Genomic DNA, 25,457 nt, shown 5'->3' on the forward strand with positions numbered 1-25,457 from the left:
GTGCAGAAAATGTATGGGAAAATGTAAGAGATGTCACTCTTAGTCTTCCCTGGTTTTGATTATAAGTAATACATGATGAAACTAAACAGCAAAGGCCTGTACACCAGATTGCTATAACCTCCAGTTGCTTTCCACCTCTGAGAAGAGGAATATAGGAATCTACGACTGTAATTTGGATCATGATACTTTAAACTAACATAAAACCAAAACTTTGAGGTTGCAGAGGCAGATCATCCTAAAAGACCACCATGCTATTAATTCCACCAAGATTTACTGTACCTGAGACTTTTTCATACTTCTGGAAAATTGCTTTGCGTACTCAAACAAATCTAACATCTTGAACAATTTTCCCTGTGTCTGTTTTGATTGCAGCAGTTAGGAGCAGTCTGAGCAATTCAAGTGTTCTTATGCAAACAAAGTGTCTCCACTGGGGTCTCTTTTTAGGTCCAGTGTTATGTTGCAAGAGCAGGAGGATTTTGCCATCAACTGGCTGTTTTGAATGAGTTCTTCAAGACATGAGCTGAACCTTATGGATTACTTAACTTTAGCTTATGCTGCCACCTAGTGGATAGTATATTGACCTGACATTACACCACCACTACAATTTCAAGAAAAAAAGGCGTGTTTCAGTGAAGAATAGGCACATTGGTACATACAGTATGTATAATTTGCAAAAGGAAATTAGTTTTGATTCTTAAGTAAAGTCTTCAGCAACCTTTCAGGATACATATTTAGGCTGCAGGTTTTATCATGACTTCTGGACAGCAGCAGATATCATTAAAATGAGAAGTAAAATGAGAGATGTGTTAAACTGGTGACTGGAAATATGATGAGAATACTAATGATACTGTTGGTCTTCTGGATATGTCAAATGCAACAGGTTTTCATGACATATATTAACAATATGTGATGTGTAATGCTATGCTTTCTTACCTAGTTGTGCTGATTCTTTGGACCTAATATGTAGTTCTTTTAGTACTTAAAATGTACAGTTGCTGATTATGACCAGGGTGTGATTTGTCAAAAAACAGGGGTGGGGTGGAGGGTTTATTCATGAAAAAGATAAGCAATCATCAGACCTAATTCTTTTCTAGGTTAATGGTAGGCCCTATGAGCCTAATCCTGAACCGTTGAACATTTATTTTCAATACTGTATACAAACTTAAAAAGACATGAAACATTTAACTTTCTGTGCTGGGCCACAATGTGGCAGATGGTCTAATTAGGCTTTAGGGCCATGGATAAGGGCCAATCATGGAAACAAAATTCAGCCAAATATAAACTGTCTTTACTGTCAGTAAAACATAACATTCATTCATTCATCGTCCTTTGCTGTCATAGGCAGCTGGAACCTATCCTAGCTGGCTTGAGGCATGAGGTGTTATCACAATAATAATTAATATTTCACACGTCATGTCAAAATAACTCAGTAAAATTAAGAAAAATTGAACAGTTTGCTCTAATGTTGGACTTCATGTGGCCTTTTTGTCTTTTCTGTTGGGGCATGATTTGTGACGTTTCATTTTCTTTTATGCACATCTCTGCAAACTCTTTACAGGGAAGGAACACACAATGTATTCATGTGCATTAATATGTTTGTGAACATTGGGATTTCAGATGATTCTGGTCAAGTCGAAAGTTTGTGACAGCAATGTAGCTTCCTATAAGAAAACTTTCTCACAGCCTGCCTGATATTTCTTTGTTTTTTATTATTATTATTATTGACAGGGATGTCCCACTGTAGGACAAAATCCGTAAACAGTGTTTTTGATGACTGAACTCCGAATGTCTTGCTATTTGATGTTAACTATTGGTCAAGATAACTGAGAAACTTAATTGAAATAAAACAGTGCATTTAAGCAAAAAATGGCATGTCCGACTTTTGATTACAAAGAACCATATCAGTTCTCATTCACGTAAGTGCGGTGGAATACTTCAGTGACTTAAAGCTTGGCTTACTCTCTACACCCCCTGAGGCTAAAAGTTGTGCAACGAGGCAGAGATGGCAAACCAGAGGGGGGATAACCACCCCCTAGCCCCTTTTCCAGCAAAATTCCACCCTGATTATTACTATTATCTTTCCTATAACCAATGTAGCCGCAAGAGGACACATGCCAGTGTCTTATTGTGCCGGTCCCAAGCCCGGATAAATAGAGGGTTGCATCAGGAAGGGCATCCGGCATAAAACTTTTGCCGAATCAAACATGAGAATCTAACCTATGACTTCCATACCGGACTGGTCGTGGCCCGGTTTAACAATGACCGCCATCGGGAATGTTGACCTACAGGGTGCCGGTGGAAATTGGGACTACTGTTGGTCGAAGAAGGAGAGGAGGAAAGTGTGTTCGTAGGAAGAGAGAGAAGAGGAACGCCAAGAGTATATGACTGAAAGTAGGGACGTTGAATGTTGGAACTATGACAGGAAAAGGTAGAGAGTTGGTTGACATGATGCAGAGGAGGAAGGTTGACATACTGTGTGTCCAGGAGACCAGGTGGAAAAGTAGCAAGGCTAGAAGTTTAGAAGCAGGGTTCAAGTTGTTCTATCATGGTCTAAATAGGAAGAGAACTGGAGTAGGAGTTTGTTAGGAATGTCCTGGAGGTAAAAAGAGTGTCGGATAGAGTGATGAGTCTGAAGCTAGAAATCGAAGATTTGATGCTCAATGTTGTTAGTGGGTATACTCCACAGGTAGGATGTGAGCTGAAGGAGAAGGAGAAATTCTGGTTTGACTTTGATGAAGTGATGCAGAGCATACCTAGAAGTGAGACAGTTGTCATTGTTGCAGACTTCAATGGACATGTTGGTGAAGGAAACAGAGGTGATGAGGAGGTGATGGGCAGGTTTGGTATCTAGGAGAGGAACGCAAAAGGACAGATGGTAGTTGACTTTGCAAAAAGGATGGAAATGGTTATTGTAAACACTTTCTTCCAAAAGAGGCAGGAGCATAGGGTGACCTATAAGAGTGGAGGTAGGAGCACACAAGTAGACTACATCTTGTGTAGACGGTGTAATCTGAAGGAGATCAGTGGCTGTAAAGTAGTGTTTAGGCGAAAAAGCATAGGATGGTGGTGTGTAGGATGATTCTGGTGGTGAGGAAGATGAAGAGGGCAAAGGCAGAGCAGAGGACGAAATGGTGGAAGCTGAAAAATGAAGAGTATTGCATGACTTTTAGGAAGGAGTTAAGACAAGCTCTGGGTGGACAGGAGGTGTTTCCAGATGATGACTACAGCTAATGTGATCAGGGAGACAGGTAGGAGAGTATTTGTTGTGTCCTCTGGAAGGAAAGGTTTACAAGGAGATGCAGCGTAAGTTGAAGGTAGAGGTAGTAAAGGCCAAACAAGGTGCTTTTGATGACTTATAAGCTAGGTTGGACAGTAAGGAGGGAAAGACTGATCTATACAGGTTCGCAAGACAGAGAGACAGAGATGGGAAGGGCGTGCAGCAGGTTAGGGGGATTAAGGATAGGGACAGAAGTCTATTGACAGGTGCCAGTAGTGTGATGGGAAGATGGAAAGAGTACTTTGAAGAGTTGATGAACGTGGAAAATGAGAGAGAACAGAGACTAGAAGAGGTGACTGTTGTGGACCAGGAAGTAGCAAAGATTAGCCAGGACGAAGTGAGGAGGGCATTGAAGAGGATGAAGACTGGAAAGGCAGTCGGTCCTGATATCCCTTACGAAAGGAAAATATATGTACCAATATATCTTTTGACCCCTTTGAATTTCTCACTCTTTGTTTCATTGCAGCCATTTGCTAAAATCAAAAAAGTTCATTTTATTTCTCATTAATGTACACTCTGCACCTCATCTTGACAGAAAAAAACAGAAATGTAGAAATTTTTGCAAATTTATTAAAAAAGAAAAACTGAAATATTGCATGGTCATAAGTATTCAGACCCTTTGCTGTGACACTCATATTTAACTCACATGCTGTCCATTTCTTCTGGTCCTCCTTGAGATGGTTCTACTCCTTCATTGCAGTCCAGCTGTGTTTAATTAAATTGTTTGGACTTGATTAGGAAAGGCACACACCTGTCTATATAAGACCTTACAGCTCACAATGCATGTCAAAGCAAATGAGAATCATGAGGTCGAAGGAACTGCCCAAATAGCTCAGAGACAGAAGTGTGGCAAGGCACAGATCCGGTCAAGGTTACAAAAGAATTGCTGCAGCACTCAAAGTTCCTAAGAGCACGGTGGCCTCCATAATCCTCAAATGGAAGAAGTTTGGGACGACCACAACTCTTCCTAGACCTGGCCGTCCAGCCAAACTGAGCAATCGTGGGAGAAAAGCCCTGGTGAGAGAGGTAAAGAAGAACCCAAAGACCACTGTGGCTGAGCTCCAGAGATGCAACAGGGAGATGGGAGAAAATTCCACAAAGTCAACTATCTCTGCAGCCCTCCTCCAGTCAGGGCTTTCTGGCAGAGTGGCCAGACGGAAGCCTCTCCTCAGTGCAAAATACATGAAAGCCAACATAGTGTTTGCCAAAAAACACCTGAAGGACTCCCAAACAAGATTCTCTGGTCTGATGAGACAAAGATTGAACTTTTTGGCTTTAATTCTAAGCGGTATGTGTGGAGAAAACCATGCACTGCTCATCACCTGCCCAATACAATCCCAACGTTGAAACATGGTGGTGGCAGCATCATGCTATGGGGGTGTTTTTCAGCTGCAGGGACAGGACGACTGGTTGCAATTGAAGGAAAGATGAATGCAGCCAAGTACAGAGATATCCTGGAAGAAAACCTCTTCCGGAGTGCTCAGGACCTCAGACTGGGCCGAAGGTTCACCTTCCAACAAGACAATGACCTGAAGCACACAGCTAAAATAACAAAGGAGTGGCTTTGGAACAACTCTGTGACCATTCTTGACTGGCCCAGCCAGAGCCCTGACCTAAACCCAATTGAGCATCTCTGGAGAGACCTGAAAATGGATGTCCACCAACATTCACCATCCAACCTGATGGAACTGGAGAGGATCTGCAAGGAAGAATGGCAGAGGATCCCCAAATCCAGGTGTGAAAAACTTGTTGCATCATTCCCAAGAAGACTCGAGGCTGTACTGGATCAAAAGGGTGCCTCTACTCAATACTGAGCAAAGGGTCTGAATACTTATGACCATGTGATATTTCAGTTTTTCTTTTTTAATAAATTCGCAAAAATTTCTACATTTCTGTTTTTTTCTGTCAAGATGGGGTGCTGAGTGTATATTAACGAGAAATAAAATGAACTTTTTTGATTTTAGCAAATGGCTGCAATGAAACAAAGAGTGAGAAATTTAAAGGGGTCTGAATACTTTCCATACCCACTGTATATTGGAAATACATGGAATGATATATTGAGGACACATACTGTATATTATACTATATATATATATATATATATATATATATATATATATATATATATATATATATATATATATTCATGTAATATATTGCAATATATAGCAAAATATACAAATGATTGCCGCTTTATTGCAATATATACGAAACATAAATTTATATGTATTTATATATCCCAAAATATATTCAAACTTACATTTAGAAATATCGTCAAAAATGTATTGTAATTTATATGGTAAAAAGTATTGTAATATATGTAAAGATATACTGTAGTGTCACATGTATATTCAATATATGGCAGAATGTATTTTAAATATATGTAAAATAATATGGACACATATGCCTAAATATGTTCATATATATGGCAGAATATATATTTAAATATATGTAAAATTATAAGGATGAATATATATTACATATAGGTACAGATATGTGTACCATGTATGGTAGAATATATATTTAAATATACAGTACTGTATATTATATGGTAACATTAAACTAATACAACCTGTATGAGCAATGCAAAACATTATAACATATCAACACAGACTAATGAGTAATCTATCAATAGATTATAGATCAATCGATCAACAGCCACCTTTATTTTCTTTATCAGGCACAGATACTAAACCCTGAGGATTTGAGGTAGACATTTTGTAACAGTGCAACATTTAACAGTGCAACATTTCTTAACAGTGCAAATTGTTGAAACATTTTTCAATGTGTCCCATTGAACAGGAAATATACAAAAAATAAATTAAAACAGTTGCCACAACTTTAGATTGTTCCAAAATTCTGTTTCAGTAGCTTAACTGGCACTTTCAATGAACAATTATTTTCGAAACAAACATCCAAGACCTTTCTTTTTGAACCCTCTGGGTTTGGTGAGTCGGTCTCAGGGGTTCGGCGGAGACGGAGGTCAAGACAGAACACCCGACACAATGTGTCAGGTGTTTTTGCTGAACATCCACAAATCACTGTGTACGTTTGACACATCGTGTCAATTCGTGATGACATGCCGCCCTTAGCCATCACTGGCTGCAGGTGATCATGTGACGCTACATCGAGTAGCCTACCTGTGCTACAGGGTATTTTGCGCACTCAGTTTTTGATTTATGCCTGTCATGATGGTACGTCATCTGATTGCTTTCTTGCTTTCTTAATATTTTAATTCATAGAAACTACGTTGAGCAATAACACCAGCAGAAGTCACACTGATTTGCAGGTAGGTAATTTCATGTGAGTTCATGCATTGTCTTGATTTTCTTCTTTGAAAAAGGTGACATTAATGCACAATTCATTAAATACACCAGTAAAACATAAACCTTATTGGCCCGAATATAAGACGACCTTGATTATAAGACGACCCCCTCTTTTTCAAGACTCAAGTTTGAAAAAGACTTTTTGAAGACCAAATTTAGTTTTTATACAGAAAATAATTACAGTACATCTCCGTACATTACACTCTGTGACACCATATTTCACAGCTGCTTTGCAATTGTTTGAAGACTCTGTCTCATTTATCACCATCATCTTGAAGTTTGCATCATAACTTCTCCTCAGCTGCCGGTTAACCTGGAAGATCTTCGACCCACTTTTCTCCAGATTTTCGCTATGTTTCTCCATTTTCTATTTATCTCTTCTCTTATTTTCTTGTTTTCCTTCTTACTGCTATTTTTTATTTTTCTTCTTCGTGACAGGGGTTCGCTTTTGCCTGGGGAGTTAAGTTCAGCATTCACTTTAAAGATATCTGGCGCCATCTAGCGTTGTGAATGGGTATAATGTCTATACCCCGAATGTAAGACGACCCCCACTTTTTCAGTCTTATTTCAATGCAAAAAACACCGTCTAATATTAGGGCTAATACGGTACTTATGTCTTAAATTAGACTTTTTTTTTTTTTTTACTAAAGAACGGCTCAGTGAGTGAGCATTTGAAACCGGCAGGGTTCGGTACGTCCAACAAGGTTAAGAACCACTGGCCTGTTGACATCTTGCTATTGATGTTGCCTTATTTAGAGGCATGTTATACTATTCATTTTGAATTGCTGTATTGAGTCAGTTTTAGTATTCATTTTTAATTGAGAGTCTGCTTGTGTGTCTATTTGAGACTCAGCCTTAATTTCTGAATTTTATTTAATTTAACTGTATTTGTATTGCATTTTTGAGAAATGCATCTGGCCTAACTGGTTTGCTGATGTGCGTGGCCTTTTTTCTTTTGAATTTCATTTATAAAGCACACTTAACCAATAAAAATGTGGATTTCAAATCTTCTCTTCTTTGTGTATTCTATTGATTAGTCATGCACTACAATTTTGTAATGTCCTAGAATTCAAATTCTTTATTGGGGGGCCTTTAGCAGGTATTAGATTAAAATGTGATTAATCAGATTAATTAATTACAAATCCTGTAATTAATTAGATTAATTTTCTTAATCGCCTAACAGCACTAATTTAAACATGTTGCGGAACAATACAATTTGAATAAAGGGGACTTCTTATTTAACTTCACTTGCTTTTGTGCTTCACCCGGTGTCTTAGCTTGCAGATTCCACTGTTGATGGATTTTGTGACATCAGCTTCTTTGGCTGCCGGAAACCGGTTTAGAACAGCATCTGTGGAACAAAAGGGATGAAAATTGATTATTCTTCCCCTCGTCACACCTCCTGTGCCCCCCTCCCCCACATGCAATTATTATGGGAAAGCACCAGTTCTGAGAACTTTTTACCTTGTCAAGCTTGAAGTTTCCTTGGGTCGAGAGCCTGCCGACGCTCAGCAGAGGGATCCAACTTGCTGACCCCTCCTTTCAGGTTAGACTTAGAGAGGACATCCACATCAAACAGCCTCATCAGTAGCACCCGTGCGGTAGTAAAAGCTTTTGCAGTCTCCCAGTAATGTGACAAGACGGTGACGGTTCCATCATTCCCGATTTTCACCTTCAAATAATAAAATAAAATTAAGAAAAAAGACACGAGCAAAAACACCACAAGCAATTATAGGCCATATAGAAGGGAAAAAATGAAGCAACTTGCAATAGAATGCCAATAATGCTGTCAGTTTAAATGTTTGTTCTAAATGTACCAACTTATACTTACTTGTGAAGGTCTGCAAGGTGTGCAAAGTGACGTTTCACCTGGGCCGTCACTCTCAGCATTAGGGTCATCAACAGCTTTGTTGGTGGTGGTGTTGACAAGCTTTCTCACGTCCACCAACAAAGTTGGAATTTCTGAGAAAAAACGTGCTACAAGATTATACAGACAGCAACCATGGAGGCAAATATGAGCCTGGAAACCACATCTCCAGTGAAGTTTATTAACTCATTGAAAGCTGCAAATCAATTGATCATTATCATTAAAATAAACACATCAGAACAAGATCAAGTGAAAGGACTCAGAGACCCTGATCTAAATCGGTTAATACGATGATATCATACTCCATACTTGCCTTTCACTACCATGTTTCACAGTTTGGTGTTTTCCTTCTGTAAGGCCTTGATCTGGCTCCGCAAGTCTCTGAGGTCGTCGTTTTCCTGGCTTGATGATTCTGCTGGACCGGGGCTGAGCTGAGCATCGTTTGACAGTAGCTGCTCCTCCGCCAGTCTTTGCGCAGCAACTTTGGCTTTTTTCTATAGGGCAAAGATGTTAATTATTACAATTTAATCATGAATAATCTACAGTAATACACAAACAATGACTAATGTAATATCAATCTCAAGCGTCAAATTACCGGTTTTAGATTTCCAGCGCCAGAGACTTTGTCCCCAGTACTGGTATCTTCACCAAAGTCCAGGCCGTTTCTCTTTTCTCACACTCTTGTTCAGTGTCATCTGAATGGAGTTCCCTTTTAGCAGCTTTGAGTGGAGCCACTTTTTCCACAATCAGGATTGAGTTATATTTTCTTAATGTAAAAAATCAACACCATAACAATGAACAAATGTTAGAATAAATAAATATAATAATTATAGGTAGACAGGTAGTGCCATAAATTGTTTCTTTTTCTTTATTTTTATATCTATAATTGATATTAGTCCTGAAAACCAGTGGTTCTCAACCATTTCAGATTGCTACTCCCAAAATAAGTCACATTAGACCTGGGGAACCCCCACCATGATGAGCACTTGGTGTTGGAAGATTAGAGTAATTACATATGGTTTAGCACGGTTCTATAGTGAAAACAGCCAATCTACATGCATGATGGTGAGCATGAAGATTGGCTGTTTTATCAATTTATGCCTCTAATATCTGTAGAGCTAGTTGTTGGGTGGCAATTTTAAACAGTCAGATATGGGATCCACATTTTGATAGATAGTACAGAGCAACTGAGAAACATTATGTTGCTATATCTGCTATAACTGGTAGTAAACACGCGAAACTCTGTGTGTGTGTGTGTGTGTGTGTGTGTGTGTGTGTGTGTGTGTGTGTGTGCGTGCTCCCATTTGAAAGATGCAAGGACTCCGGTTCTTCATACAGATGGTGTTATCTTTTATTGATGCCTTTAATATGTAGTTTGACTAGCTTCACGTCAATATCTGCTGGGTCAAAATCGATTATCCAGCTGACGGGAATAATGCTAGTTTTATCTTTGGTCCCTTCACCCAATTTACGAGGGCAAACCTACATTCTGTCATACTTGACTTTAATGTTTCGCCTCCTCGTTGTGCTGAACAGAACTGGTCCGACTGCTTGTTTCTTCTTGGCGGAAAAAAATACACACGTCTTCTTGTTTATTTTGCCTGTCACATTACATGCATGCTGCTGGCGCCAACAGACCCATCTTCCGGTCTGCGTCCCGCTCAAGCAATGCGCATGCGCGCTTGACGTGTCTATGCGCTATGATTGGCTGGCTCGGATGGGGCGCTGGTTCTGCACATGCGCGAGTCGCGCTAAGCACTCTGGTAGAAGTAGTCATATCAGATCAGAACAACTAGCCAACCAAGTACAACATACACACGTACAAATGTATGCTTATTGATCTGCCACAATTTTTCAAGCCTCTATGCATGTTTACCCCCAAGATCCAGTGTGGAGGATTGAAAATGGAAGTTTGCTTCAATAAACTATAAGCATTTGTTTAATTCAGATGTCTTCACTGTGATCTAATTTGCCTATAGCCATGTATGGTCCTTGTGCGGTACTGTATTATTTTTTCATTATTTATGGTTGAAAAAATTATATAAAGTAATTAACTTTTTTTATATGGTACAATATATATATGCATATATGGCACAATATATACCACAATAATAACACTTGCATGTATTGCAGTGTATTAGAGAATATAAAGACAAACTTGCATGTGAAAAATATAGTGACTATTTATATATGATACAATATATATCCATATACGGTACAATATATATTAATAAATGGCACATGCATATATTGTACAATATTGGAACATATAAATAAACTATTACATGTAAAATGTAGTGCCCTTTTTGGTTTTGTTTGCAATATATTTTATTATATGTATCAATATATACGCATATATGGTATATGCATATATTGCAACATATTGGAAAATATAAATACTAAATCTCATGTATGAGAATATATTGACTAATTTATTGCATGCTATTTTCAAATATACTGCAATATATTTTTCTTTCATAAGGGATACCTGTAGAGGTTTGGAAGTGTAGAGAAGTGTAGAGTTTCTGACTGGGTTGTTTAACAGGATCTTAGATAGTGAGAAGATGTCTGAGGAATGGAGGACAAGTGTGCTGGTGCCAATTTTTAAGAACAAGGGAGATGTGCAGAGTTGTGGCAACTACAGAGGAATAAAGCTGATGAGCCATACAATGAAGTTATGTAAAGAGTAGTTGAAGCTAGACTAAGGGTAGAAGTGAGCATTTGTGAGCAGCAGTATGGTTTCATGCCAAAAAAAGAGTACTACAGATATACAACAGATACTTGTCGTTACATCACCACGTTTATTTTTGAATATGTTGGGTGCGCTTGGTTTATAATACCAATATATTTGTTTTGATATGTTTGGTATGAAGTCTGATATTATTGTTTTTGTGATATATATATATACATATATATGAGGCATATATATATGTTATATATATATATATATATATATAACTTTATATAATATATATATATATATTCCACAACAAAAACAATTATATCAGACTTCATACCAAACATATGAAAACAAATACATTGGTATTATAAACCAAGCGCACCCAACATATTCAAAAATAAACGTGGTGATGTAACGACTTTGTGTTGGCAAATCATGGATTGAGCTGGGCCTGCATTGAGAAGCTGCAGATGAATGTTAGAGTAGAGAGAGTAGAGTAGAACTTTAAAGATTCCTTAAGGAGGTTCCATCAGGGAAATTAACATCTCCCTCACACTACACACGGCACAGTGAGTAAACAAAAACACAGAAAAAGCACACAGAAAGCACCAGCACATAGAAAGTGAGTGACGCTCCCTCCCCAATACACCACAGCGTAGAACAGTATGCTGGTGACCACAGACTGATAGAACATCCACAGGAGCTTTTTGCAGATGTTGAATGCCCTCAGCCTCCTCAGAAAGTCCTGCTCTGTCCTTCAGCTCGCTGTGCCAGTTCTTTTTTTGGGAACTGGAACGATGCACAATGTCTTCCAGAAGGTGGGCACCTTCCTGAGATGCACGCTCAGGTTGAAGACCCGTTGTAGTGGCCCCCCAAATTCGGCGGCGCAGGCCTTGAGTATTTATGGGCTCACTCCATCCAGTCCTGCTGCTTTTCGGGGCCGAAGCTTCCTCATTTCTCCTCTCACCTGGACCGCTGTGAAGAAGGGAGGAGGTGGTGATGGTGGTGGGAGCCGGGGGTGGAGGGAAGGTGTATGAGACAAAGAGGAGGGCTTGCAGGTGAGAGAGTAGGGGAGGGAGGAGATGGGGGAGCTAGGATAGGTGGAGGTGAGCTTGAGGGAGGTAGGATAGGGGAAGGGATGGGGGGGGGCGCTTGGGGGAAAGGGGGTTGAGGGGAGCTACTTCACTGCTGCAGAGAAGGGATCGGTAGATTTGGAGGAGAAGGAGGGACTGGGGGGAAGAGGGATGGTGGGGGGCTCCTTGTTCCTACAGATGTGTGGAAGCTGTGGGGATAGGTTGAATGGGGGGTGGGGTGGGGGGAGGGAGAGGGATAGGGGGTGGGGGGTGGAGAAGGGCCACTTTGCTGCTGTGGAGGGGGGAGGGAGGCCATGGGATAGGGATGAGGCTGGTGAGCTGCTGCTGAGGTCGGGAGGGTGGAGGGTGATAGGGGATGCTGCTAGGGGGCCTGGTTGAACCTATTGAAGAAGTTGTTCAGGTTGATGGCTCTCTGCACCCCTCTCCCTTCTGTGCTGGTCCTGGCTTTGTGCCCAGTGATGTTTCTCACACCTTCCCAGACATCCCTCATGCTGTTGGTGCTCAGCTGCTGCTCCACCTTCCTCCTGTAAGAGTCCTTGGCCTCTTTCATGCAGAGTGCTAACTGGAGAAAGAAAGCTAATTAATCATAAGATTGGGAAAGGAGCTAATGTTAAAGGAAAAGGCACATGTCAAAAGAGCAAGTGGAAAAGAAATTTTAGAGAAGTGATAGTTCTGTTAGCTGACTACATGACCAGAACTGTATGAAGTTACTTAAAGACCGTTTTTGTCAGATGCCTGAGGAGCATTTTGGATACTACATCGATTGTCTCATTCCAAACGGAAACCATAGCTAGACAGATTGTTCGTGATAGCCAGCTAGTTTCACTCAAAATTTGTTGCCATTTTATATGTTGTTCATGCTGCTTGGACTTTCTGCTCAAAAATGTGTAAATTGTTAGAACACTTATGACACTCTACAATTATGTTAAATGGGAAGTCCATGTAAAGTTAGTGATGGGCAGATGAAGCCCCATGAAACATTGAAGCTTCTCACCCCAATTGGTTCACTGCAGTTCGAAGCTCATGAGGCTTCATTTGCTCTAGGATGACATCTACTGGATGGTAAAATATCAGTTGGCATGAGTTGGAAGTGTGTGGCATTTTGCAGAAAGCCTGTGAATAAAAATGTCAGCAAAATAAGGAAGTATGCCAAACATGTATATTTTAATGATGGCAGTACACGATGTTTGTGTGTGTGTGTGTGTGTGTGTGTGTGTGTGTGTGTGTGTGTGTAAAAAATAAAAACATCAAACAATCTATTAATAATTCCTGTAGGGAAAGTACTTTTAACTCCAAATGCTTGCACACGTATACACACACACACACACACGCACACGCACACGCACACACACACACACACACACACACACACACACACACATCTTATTTAAACACAGTCAGAACAAAATAAAAACCTTCATTAAAAGTATACTTAAAATGTCTAACATAACACTGTTCTGTAAAATGTGTTTCTATGAATGAACGTGAGCATTTATCCTCCAGCCACTGTCACCCCCCTACAGATGGAAAGTGTCAGGAGGGGGTATCACTAACTGCCAATGCCATGAAATTCAAGACAGTACCTCATGATACATGCGCACTAGCTCACACATTTCATACAGACACACCCTCAGACTGAGTTTAACACACACACACACACACACACACATGTGTTCAAAAATGAACGCGCAAATGGAAAGTGGCACAAAGGCCTAATATAGACAGGCCTTTACGTACACGACACTGTAAGCAAACACATGGTTATTCTTAGGAGTTGGAGTCCACATCAACAGTGAACACGCTCAGCTTCAAGTCAGGACACAGAGGTAAGGACAATAAATCAACTTGTGTGTTATTGGTGTAATGTTGTTGTCAGGTATGTAAAGACAGCACCATCGTGTTTTACATGCAGTATTTAATCTGCACAATTTGAAAGAGATGGTAGCAGTCATGGCTACGTCAGATTTCTGCAGTGATTCTCACACTCATGGTTTCATTGTTAGATTTGGGTTAAGATCTGGAGACCCACCAAGAGAAAGAGAAACAGCTCTTGAATGACAACAATAATGTAAGATATTTTTTCTTGTGCAATTTTCTCCTCAACTTCCAATAATCAAGCTTAACAATAATCAACCCATCAATCCACCTTCAACTGGTTCTTCGGGGCCGGGTTGTGGAGGTAACAATCTCCACAGGGACGCCCATACTTCCTTATTAACATTAATCAAGATTGTTAGGGAGTTGCAGTAGTTCAGGGTCCTTGATCTTTAAAGTTTTCCAATCCTTACGCATTGAGTTTATATGAGTAGAGCGTTTGAAAAATACTCATTCATTTTACTACTTAATAATAATAAACTAAACTGTCAAAACTTGAGCTCAAACTTCCAGGTTTTAATGCGGCTGGTCGCCTCCTCTACTTAGGGGAGGGGCTATGCTACTGGTGTTTATCCAATCAGAAAACGTCTGGTTGCGTAACTCTGGTTACCCAGTCATTGGTATTATGGTATGTACACATGGTCGCCTCCAGTGGAAATATGCATGTCAACAGCAGATCCTCGTGCATTTTGTTGTTTTGATAGACATTTGAAGGAGTTTTCTATCCACTGGGGTCACGTTTTGTGGGACTCTTGTCCCCCACGTCCGCAGCCCGACGCTGTTTTATGTGTCGGAGAGACGGTGTCAAATATTTGACTCTGAATGGATTCTCATCGCTCCCAAGCCTGTGAAGTCACAGAGGATGCTTAGTGAGCAAAACCCACCAACACGTAAGTCCAAGCGCCGTTATTTGAATGAGGATTTTCGTTTAAATGTAGCCCACGTTTGAAGAGCGGTCCCATGGTTTCTACCGTCTGTGGTAATTGTCTAGAGATAATCCTAAACAGTGACCGATTGGGGGAAAACGTGTTGATGTAATGAGTCCAAAAATGCGCTGGAGGAAGGTCGACAGCTACCAGTGGATGAAACGTCCCCAAAAGGGGACCACAGTACTGTACTACGGTACACTGGCTCCACTTAGACCATTGATTTATCATGGCTATGTTAAAAGAAAAAAAAGTCAGATCACTGTTTTGCACTTTAATCTTGAACGAAACCTTGCCCAGCTGAGAGTTGGCCCTCAGCTGCTGGGCTCTTCACCTCCTACACGTGGATGTTTCTGCAGGCAGAAGGTTTTCCCTGTTCACCAGGTAAACCTGCCAGGAAAACATGGCTAGTAAAGCTAAACGACTTTGACATGAGGCTAAAGCTATAGCTCTGTAGCCTGCTGGTAGCTAAAAAATATCATGTACAGTATATGTGAGTAGACACACACTTACATACTGTATATACATGTATCGCAGTGACGTGAGGTCAGGTGAGGTCAGGTGAGGTCAGGTGAGGTCAGGTGAGGTCAGGTGAGACAGGCCTCATCTGACCTCATGAAAGAAAAAAGTGAAAAATGGAAGAAATAAATTAAATGGTTATATTTATCCAGTCATGCATATTATAGTTATTTTCTATTTAACATCACTAATTTTAGGTTATTCAAATCAATATATCATGCACATGCATTTAAAAACAAACTACCTTTTTTAAAATTCATTAAAATAATGCTAAATGCACACTTGTTGCGGTAATGATACATGCATTTTGGAAATGAGGTTGTGTGTTTCGGTAATGATAATAAGTATATTAAGACAGTTGGTCAGAAGTATTTTACCATTTTAATGTAGAAAATAATCATTTAATCCATTTCATTACAGATACAAAAAAATATTTTTGGGAAAAACATGGCATAGTTTATTCAAAAATGAAAATTCTGCCCTCATCTACTCTTCCTGGAGCTAGGTAAAATACAGGTGTGATTTGCTCATAGAATACACAGGTAGTATGGGCTTCCAACATCACTCAGTCACCACCGACTTCAGTACAGTATAGAGTTCTACACATGTTCTCTGAGTGCTTTGCCCTGATCTCAGGTAACACACAGGAGAGCTGAGATGATGATGTGGCAGTACCGGCACTCAGTACTGGGACAAGGTGAGCCCATGTGGCTGTGGCATCATGCTGCAGACACGCTGAGAGAAATGCAAGATACAGAGCTCCAGTATGGAGCGTAACCAGTTGATTACCACCTCCAAAGTGAGCTTCTTTGATTTCCCTGATTTATCTGCTTGCGTAGTTCTTGCTGTAGCCCACGTGAACAATTATCTCTTTTTGGGTCAGGGTCTCTCTCAGGCTCGTCATTCTTTCAAACTGGTGCCTCATATTGTATAAATGTCTGGAGAATTTTGGGAGGTGGTCCTGAGTGAGCTCCATCCAGCTTTTCAGTTGAAGTATGCCTTTTATCCAGAAGAATATTATCTTTGTCTTTCATGGTCAATGGCATAGATTTGGTCATCCACTCGTCCCAATGATGTTTCCCTTTCTGGAAGGATCCAGTGTTATATCCTTCCAGTTGAAGGAAATAACTTGTCTTTGCTGTATCAACTGAACATGCAAGACAAGTTTCCCTCACTACAAACACAGAACAGCATCCCTTGGGGATGACATTTCAATAACCTCAAACTGATGTCGCTTCTTTGTTTTCATGCCAAAGTTTGCGTAGGATTTGCCAGCATGGGTTTTTCTATCTGAGATTCATCTCTGACCAATCCCAAAACTGGGTTTGCGCTAGCCGATCGCCACTACGCCATAGGCAAAGTAAATTCCAGAGTGGCTACAAGGTTTTAAGCCTGTGTAGTCACAGTGGCATTCTTATTTTTAGAAAAAAAAAGGCTAAAACTTACAACTTTTTTGGACTTGTGAAAATCCCCGAGAGATAATATAAGAAAACAAACTTTTTCTTTTGCTAGGCGGCACGCACGCCGACGGAAAAGCTGAAGTGACCCGAACGCTCCCGATCATTCATGACCTCCTCTCATCCAATAAAAAAAAAGGATTCTATTTTTACAAGCTAAACCCACGAATTGGTGTACGACAAGGCGAGGACGATTGATCGAAAGAAAAAGAGAATAGAGTGTTTTATAGTAAATTTTGTGTTAAATTCTAATTGAACAACAAATGGTGAATGCTGAGAGGGGAAAGGAGTGGTGACAGACTGTTCAGAAGGTAAATGAAAGATATTATCAATACTTTTTTGTTGTCTTAGACTTTTGATCCCTATGACTGGCAGGAATAACCAGCGATGCATGTAAATGTGTATTCACCTCGCTTGCTATTTTTCATGCCTTTTTAAATTGAAATGAAAAATCATATTATCGAATAAAATAAAAAAAAAGTAAACTATAGCATACCAATGGTGATGGTGGTGGTGGGGGGTTCCACAGCAGGTTACCCCCCCCCACACACATACACATGCAGGAAAACAACCCCATGTTCTAAAAAAATTCACGGGGGAGGCCCCCCAGGGCCCCCCTGTGGGTGGTATCCCCCCACACACCTCCATGACGAGCGTAGGTCATCGACATGGCACGCTGCGCCACTGTCTTGGACACAGAATGTGGCTTTTTGTGGCTTACTCAATACTTTTACACTGAGCCACAGTGGCTTAGTCATACTACCTGCTAGTGCAAGCCCAGCTGGAGTAATATCCAGTACAACTTTTAGCTGTTTCTTTTTGTATTACTCTATTGAGTTTTCCCACCAGTTTTTCTTTTTCTTACTTTGTTTTTTGTCAGAGTTGTTTTAAGTGGGCCATTTTGTTTTCGTTTTTGACATCTGGAAATGGAAAGGAAGCATGACATGAAATGAGTGTCTCACAACATGGGACAAATTTTGGATTACATCAGACCTACAAAATATGAGAGATTGAGATTGAAAAAGTGTGTGTGTGTGTGTGTGTGTGTGCCTCCTCACACTGTAAAATTCTGATTTCCTATAGACATAATATGAGAGTTTTGTAATTGAAAGTATTAATTCATAATATATATTATAGTGTATGTAATAGCCTAAACTTCTCATTACCGCAACAAAAGTTCTCTCTACTGCAACTGGCCTTCAAGTGTTGTGGTAGGGGAGAAATGTGTTGCGGAGGATGAGGAACATGAGCATTTTTGGAGGATGAGGAACATGAGCATTTTTAGCTCGTAATAGAAAAGCCATGATGACTTAGTAAATTCTTACTTCATGCACATAAATAGGCATTAATATCATATATTTTCATTAAAAAATGTTTTTTTTTTTTTTTAAATAAAGAAAAATGCTGTTTTGGTAATGATAAGCACAACTGTCGTGTAAGCAGTCTGGCAGGAGAAAATTTAACTTTTAACTTGAGAGTAAAAAAAGATTTTTTTACCTGGTAGCCATCTTGAAAGCACTGGCCCATGTGTTGCTTTGTACAAAATATAACTTTATTTAAAGTTGTCTTGGCATGTGTAAACAGTCCTTCAAATATGTTGCGGAGGATGAGAATGTGTCTCACAGACACTTAATTTCTCCTCTATGTCTTCAACATTATTAAATATGAATATTTAATAATTTGTTTTTCAGTCACTTAAAAACATCTACTACAGAATCCATGAATTTTTGTTCAGCTTGTTTGTATTTTAAACTGTGTCAATAACAACATGAAGTACATTCAAACAGACCTGGACGCATTGCGGGATGAGAATTTTGGCAGAAAACACAATTAAATATAAATATAATTAATTTTTATTATGAAATCAGTTGTTGTTCCAGGTAGAGGTCATTATCAGCTTTATTATTATATTTTGTTCAGTGACTAACTTGCATTTTTTATAACTGAAATTGTGGCCGCCAGGGTGATTCACTAATTTCCTGAGAATGACCCGTCTGCTGATTAAGTGCTCTACACATAAAAGTTGATTGATTGAAAAGTTAATTAACAATGAAGCATGTAGAAGCACATAGAGATAAACTCCTTTTCCAAAAGGCAGATGTGGCACTGCTTTGTACTTTCTCTTGTTTAAGAGCGACAATATTGCACAGCACTATATTTCCTCAATTCTGTGGACACCCTAGAAGGCTTTCCATCATGTTTTATCAACCATAGAGGTACACAAGTGCACGTTTACCCCTTTTTGCAAATAGTGGAGCAGTAAGGTCAACAAAGAGTCTTTACATGCGTGACCAAACAACATTTGACCCACAAAATTTCCATTTCGATTCTGTGTCTTTAGATTAAACAAATGGCCAACTTTTTTCACAGCCACTACCGCCATCATGCCTGCAGAGGAAAAAATCCCCCAACAGACTCGTCAAAGAAAAATAAAAAAGTCACGTTCTAAAGGGAAGAGCCCAAGTGGAAGTCCATGTGTCCAAAAGGGAAGCTCCATGGATGGCCAAGATGACCTCCTTTCACCACCAGTACTGCAACTTCCTCTGAAGAAGCCAGTGGAGGTGAAGCCGAAGGTTGCTGTTGACAAACCAGAGGAGGAGTCATCTATTGCCATCTGTCTTCAGGTACTTTTTCCCTACCTGCTGGCTGGGATGGGCATGGTGATGGCTGGAATGGTTCTCGACAATGTCCAGGTGAGTCCACATACACATGTCAAGATTATTGAAAAACTGATCATGTTCATGTATGTGACTATGTCAGCTTGATACTGGATATTCATTTTACATCTAAAATAACTTCCTCCTTTGGAATGTCATACCCTGGCCTCTGTCAGTGGAAACACGAGCCAAAGGTCTCTGTCACAACATTTGTACCGTTAACCTGTCACAGTTGATGCAGGACTTTCTATTAATGTAATAATTATAAACTAACAATATTATAATATAATACTAGTGGGAACCCGTGGAAATTCCACGATTGAACAATAATATCAGACTTCGTTTGTTTTTATTCTTTTTCCTTTGCCGTCACAAGAAAATAAACAAAGCCATAACTGCTCCGTGTGTATGGGATGGACGAACGCGAACACAAAGGCCGCCTCAGCGTTACAGTAGATGCCGACTTTTTGAGTTTGGTCCTGATGAATAAAGCGTTGGGGTTCCGCACATGACAACATGAGGTCCGTAACAATCAAAGAACATAAACTGCTATGTTAAACGAAGCCAAAATGGCTCCGCATGTGAGAGACATGGACAAATATGAAGACTGGAGCTAACTCGGCTAGTGGCCGGACATCTGGGTAGACACCAGAAGGTGACAGTGTGAGGTTTTCAGTGAGCTTATTCAAATATATATAATATATATATACACACACACTGTGTATATATACAGTATATATTCAGGGCTCAAAATTGCGACCATTTTGGTCGCATATGCGCCCAAATTTTTATCAGTGCGACTATTAAATATATTTTAGAGCACCAGTATGACTAGGGAAAAAAATCTGGTGCGCCTTTTTTTCCTCTTCTCTCTCGCTCTTTCTCTCTCTCCATAGAGCAGGGGACACCAAATGGCGGACCGCTGTTCGGTGATGGTTCTGTTCAGACCCGTGACCACTCCATGATAAATTCACGAGAGTAAATTTTCTTGGTGCATTTTTACTTGCAATTCGCGGCTACAGACAGCGGGCGCTGCTCCTCTAGTTAATACGGTAATATCGCCACTCAGTTCAGCCAATCAGATCGTTTGTCTACTCTGGCTGTCAGCGTACGAGGAAGTGAGACAGCGCAATACCACTACTGCTGTGATTTTAAATTCCAGATTGGCTGCAAGGCTTTTAACCTGTGTAGCCACAGTGGCGTTTGTATTTTGAGGAAAAAAAGGCTAAAACTTAGAAATGTTTTGGACTCGATCCCCGAGCGATAACAAACTTTCTCTCTCGCTAGCGCCGCTGTTTCCGTCGGCATGCGCCGATGGAAATAGCCGAAGCATGCTGACGGAAATAGCTGACGGAAATAGCCGAAACATGCTGACGGAAATAGCCGAAGTGACCCGAACGCTGCTGATCATTAAATATGCACTCCTCTCATTGCCTTCTCTCGTCCAATGAAAAACAAAGATTCTATTTTTACAAGTTAAACCCCCAAATTGGTGACAACAAGGCGAGGATGATCGATCGAAAGATATTAAGAATCCAGTGTTATATAGTAGAGTTTGTGTTAAAATTCTAACTGAACAACAAATGGTGAATGCTGAGAGGGGGTAGGAGTGGTGACAGACCAATCAGAAGGTAAATGAAAGATATTATCAATACTTTTTTGTAGTCTTAGACTTTTGATCCCTATGACCGGCAGGAATAACCAGTGATGGATATAAATATGTATTCACCTCACTTGGTGTTTTCCATGCTTTTTTAAATTGAAATAAAAAACATGTTATCTAATTAAATACAAAAACAAAACAAAACTAGGGCATACCAATGGTGTTGGTGGTGATGGTCAAAGTTAAAATGTCTTCTAGTCCAAGTAAAACAATTAAACATTGAGTAATATTTTGTATGACTGTATCTTCACATGGGCGGCACGGTGGCGCAGTGGTTAGCGCTGCTGCCTCACAACACGGCGGACCCGGGTTCGAGTCCTGCTCTGTGCGGAGTTCGCATGCTCTCCCCGTGTCTGCGTGGGTTCTCTCCGGGTTCTCCGGCTTCCTCCCACCTCCAAAAGCATGCACTTCAGGTTGATTGGCCGGTCCCAAATTGACCATAGGAGTGAGTGTGCGTGTGAATGCTTGTTTGTTTCTATGTGGCTCCGCGGTACACTGGCATCGTGCCCGGAGTGTCCCCCGCCTCACGCCCTGAGACTGCCAGGATAGGCACTGGCCACCCCGCGACCTGCGTTAGCGGATTAAGCGGGCTGGAAGATGAATGTATGAATCACATAGTGAATGCAAGTTTTTAAATGTTGTATCTCAAATTTATATAAGTAGGATAGAAATAAAGATAGTTTAGCTTGAACTTTTGACTTAAGTGTATTTTTGTAGGTAAACTGAACAGAAGATTTTGTCCTCAGAATGCACCAGAATGCGGGAAAAAAAACCCATCTTCTAAAAAATTTCCCGGGGGAAGGTCCCCTGGACCCCCCAGGAGGGGAACACCCCCCCTCACGACCCCTCGCAATGGCCGTTGGATGTCCGCGTGCTGTGCCACTGTCTTGGATACAGAGTGTGGCTTTTTGTGGCTTGCTCAATTCTTTTACATTGAGCCACAGTGGCTTTGTCATTCTAGCTCCTAGTGCAAGCCCCGTGTGTGTATATATAAGTACTGCTACAGAAAGAGAAACCCAACAGAACCACCAGAGAGAGCATAAGCATTTTTTTGCTTGACATAGGTCTTGAACCGGCCATCCTCTGGTCCCCAGTCCAAGACTTAATGGACTGAGGTACTGCATTTAATTGACAAAGCTGAAAGGTGTCATTGAAAAGGAATCATTGAAAGGCGTCAGATGTTTTTAAAGACGATTCTTGATGATAAAAAAACAGTGACATTCACAATCAAATCAACCAACTGGAGCAACATGTCATGGCTGAATTCTATTCAGCGGTCTTTGGGAAAGATGTGGATTTACAATACTACTTACAGTTGAATAATGGTATCCCCAAAACTTCTTTACTTGTGAATAAAATTAATAGTTTGGTAATAATACAGAAAGCAATAACTTGTATTTATTTAAAAGAGATAATGACAGTTTTGATGAAGCTTGTTTCTTTAATGAGAAACTATTTAAAATTGACTGAGGTAGGGATGGTTTGAGTGGATGGAGAGAAAGTGTGAGTCATAATGGGGAAAGATGGATTCAAGAATGAGGGATAAGGGAGGGTCAAATTCACTGAGATGCTGAGAGCGGAGTGTTACATGGGATGAGAGAGGTAGGATAAGAGGCAGGCACGCAGCAAGAAATAGTGAGAGGGAGATTGCAAGGCAGGAAGCTGGTCATTTCCCTCGTGAGTTTGCATGTCGGATGGCGCAGACAGCCCTGCCTTCTACTTTGCTACGTCACCGAGGAAGGAGCAGGTCTACCTTGATGCTGAAGGGAAGAAAGCAGCACTCCAGTCAGCCTGAAGCTGGCTGCTGCATCTTGTGAGTGAACCTTTTAGCTTTTATTGATGTCCTGGAGTTCATCTTGTTTTCCTCGTCATCCTCATTGTGAGGCAGCTAAAAGAGATGAGCTGGACTGTCATAAAACATGAACAAATTCTGCTGCTTCTAACTCACAAGCCTTTTTTTTAAAGAAATTATTTTTCATCGTAGTATTTCTACTCTCAGTCATTTATCTGTCACAGTGGGCATTAACATGGATGACAGATCACAGCTGTGTGCGTTTGCACCGGAGGTCAAGTGGATGTCGGACCGGCTTGAATGGGTTGTGGACTTTATCATGTAAGCACTAAACTCCATTCAGAAGACTTAACTCCATCAAGAAGATTCTGTTGTGGATTACAGCTCAATTTTGACTCTGTCTGATTCATTTTCTCTAACCTGTTTGTGGATGTCAAAGCCATTTTGAGTTTACTGAAGAAGACATTCTGATTTAAGACACTGTGACTACAGATGGAGGTGGAGCTTCTGTGCTACCAGATCGTGACTCATGACTAAGAAATGAATAATTGCTGACAAATAGACAACTCACCAGTGCTGAGTCACCACCAGTTCGGAGACGTTGCTCTTCATTACCTTGATGTTAAAGTTTAAATCTCCTGATTTTTCCGAAGATTTTTTCCTAAGAAAACAGGAACAAAGTAGTGACAGGGTCTCACACGTCTTTCTTGATTATTACTTCTGAACATCAAGGAATCATCTTTGGCAAGAATAATTTGAAAGCCTGTGAAGTTAATGAAAATGGAATGTTTCTTTGGTTCCACAAGAAGGGCTTTCACTCTGCTCACTTCCTGAGGTAGTTAAAAGTTAATTGGGAACACCAGAAGCTGATATTTTTTACTTTTCGTTTGAACTGCAGGTACACCTATCTTGGGAACTACACAATGATATGAGTGTTTAACTCATTGTTAAAAATGGTGGTTACTCGTCTGGAACTGGAGCTGCGCTACCAGGGCAAGAAGTTGCGTGGTGTAACATGGAAGTTGATACGATCAGAACATGGGTTCCTACCAGAGAGCTCCTGGATCATTGCTGCCCAGGTTATAGTACCCTACCTGGTGTCAGGACTGGGAATGGTCTCCGCTGGCATTGTCATGGATCTTATACAAGTACGTAAATCTGAAAAAAAACATTTATGAAAGTCTTCATGGAGGACCGATTGAGATATTAAGAATTATTCCAAGCTTGACTGGTTTTGGAGGGAGTTGTGATCCGGCTAAATTAAATTTTACAACAGATTTGTCACATAAACAAATAAATGTTTTCCAAGGTTATATATTCAAACCAATGTGTGTCCTGTTGTGAGACAGAAGGTTTTAAGAACTGTCCAGATTTGAATGGAATTGAAAGTGAGAAGATGGTTTCCACCTGTTGAAGGAATTGTACCAGTTCTCTTCAAACAGAATTCTTTGTCCAAACATTCCAGAAATGCGCTGGTCATCATTTCACCATCTTCCATGAAACCAAACATCTTTTTCCAATATAACCCATTTCATAAAGCTTGTTTACTTACATGCTATTGTAAAGTTGAATTTATAAAGACCAATATTTAATAAGGTTTCTCCTTAAAATCCTTCTGAATTGCTCAAAATTAAATCTGCTGCACATTATTGAAAATATAGAATAAGAAATTTGAATGTTTCCAGGATTTCCTGTTTCGTTTTGGAAAACAGTGGTGAAAAACAATTAGAGAAAACAGTAGGAGTTCTGTATTCCATTCCTGGTGTTTTAATTACATTGCAGTCAAAATCAGAGAAGTGAGAATTTAATTTCTTTCCCAGTTACCTAATGATCAATAGCTAACAACATAAATTGTGTAAAGAATTAAATATTTTAGTTTTCTCAGGTGGAAAAGTTCATCCCACTTAGGTGGTGGATGAAATCTAATTGTGATTGATTATCATCGGCCATGTTTTTCATGTCAGGGGTATTCCATTTCTACAACAAGCATTTCGAAACCAATGTTCTCCAATGGTCCTATTAGGAGACCAAAAAGAAAAACAAGCCGGTTTTGCTTGACTTCAAGGTATATGGATTGTGTTCAGTGACACAGTTTCTGTGTATGGTGGAAACATTGTTATCCAGAAGATTCCTTTCAAATACTATACGGTGCAATTGAGTCTAAGAAAAGTTAGTTCTGGTTTCAGTTTTGTGATGGCTGAACAATTAAAATTGTTTGGGTTGGAGCCAGGTAAAGATTGACTTCCAGTTAAAACAGGTCTATAAAAAAACAGGTCTATAGTAGAATGTCTCTCTGGTCTCATTCATGGGAGTCAGACTCGCTG

At 40.1% G+C, this 25,457-nt stretch overlaps 1 protein-coding gene and 1 long non-coding RNA gene across 3 annotated transcripts in view; one reads left to right on the plus strand and one right to left on the minus strand.

Annotated features, from left to right (window-relative positions):
* Window positions 1–5,947: 5,947 nt before the first annotated feature.
* LOC137612978 (uncharacterized) lies at window positions 5,948–9,230 on the minus strand. The gene is made up of 5 exons (XR_011038897.1): window positions 9,066–9,230; window positions 8,784–8,964; window positions 8,435–8,565; window positions 8,068–8,275; window positions 5,948–7,954 (listed from the first exon to the last, which is right to left on the minus strand). It is a non-coding gene; the product is annotated as an uncharacterized lncRNA (long non-coding RNA).
* Window positions 9,231–14,754: 5,524 nt separating this feature from the next.
* The window catches only part of LOC137612815 (solute carrier family 41 member 3), a 41,659-nt gene continuing 30,956 nt past the window's right edge, over window positions 14,755–25,457 (plus strand). Inside the window, exons 1-2 of one of the 2 annotated variants that reach the window (XM_068341537.1) lie at window positions 14,755–15,009; window positions 19,392–19,714. In XM_068341537.1, the coding sequence (XP_068197638.1) occupies window positions 14,982–15,009; window positions 19,392–19,714 (351 nt within the window). In that variant the 5' untranslated portion in view covers window positions 14,755–14,981. Of the gene's footprint in view, window positions 15,010–19,391; window positions 19,715–24,031; window positions 24,282–25,457 lie in introns of those variants that run through there. The other variant, XM_068341546.1, reaches the window with a different exon arrangement.

This window comes from Antennarius striatus, chromosome 2, assembly GCF_040054535.1.
Source record: "Antennarius striatus isolate MH-2024 chromosome 2, ASM4005453v1, whole genome shotgun sequence".
NCBI classification, from domain to species: domain Eukaryota; kingdom Metazoa; phylum Chordata; class Actinopteri; order Lophiiformes; family Antennariidae; genus Antennarius; species Antennarius striatus.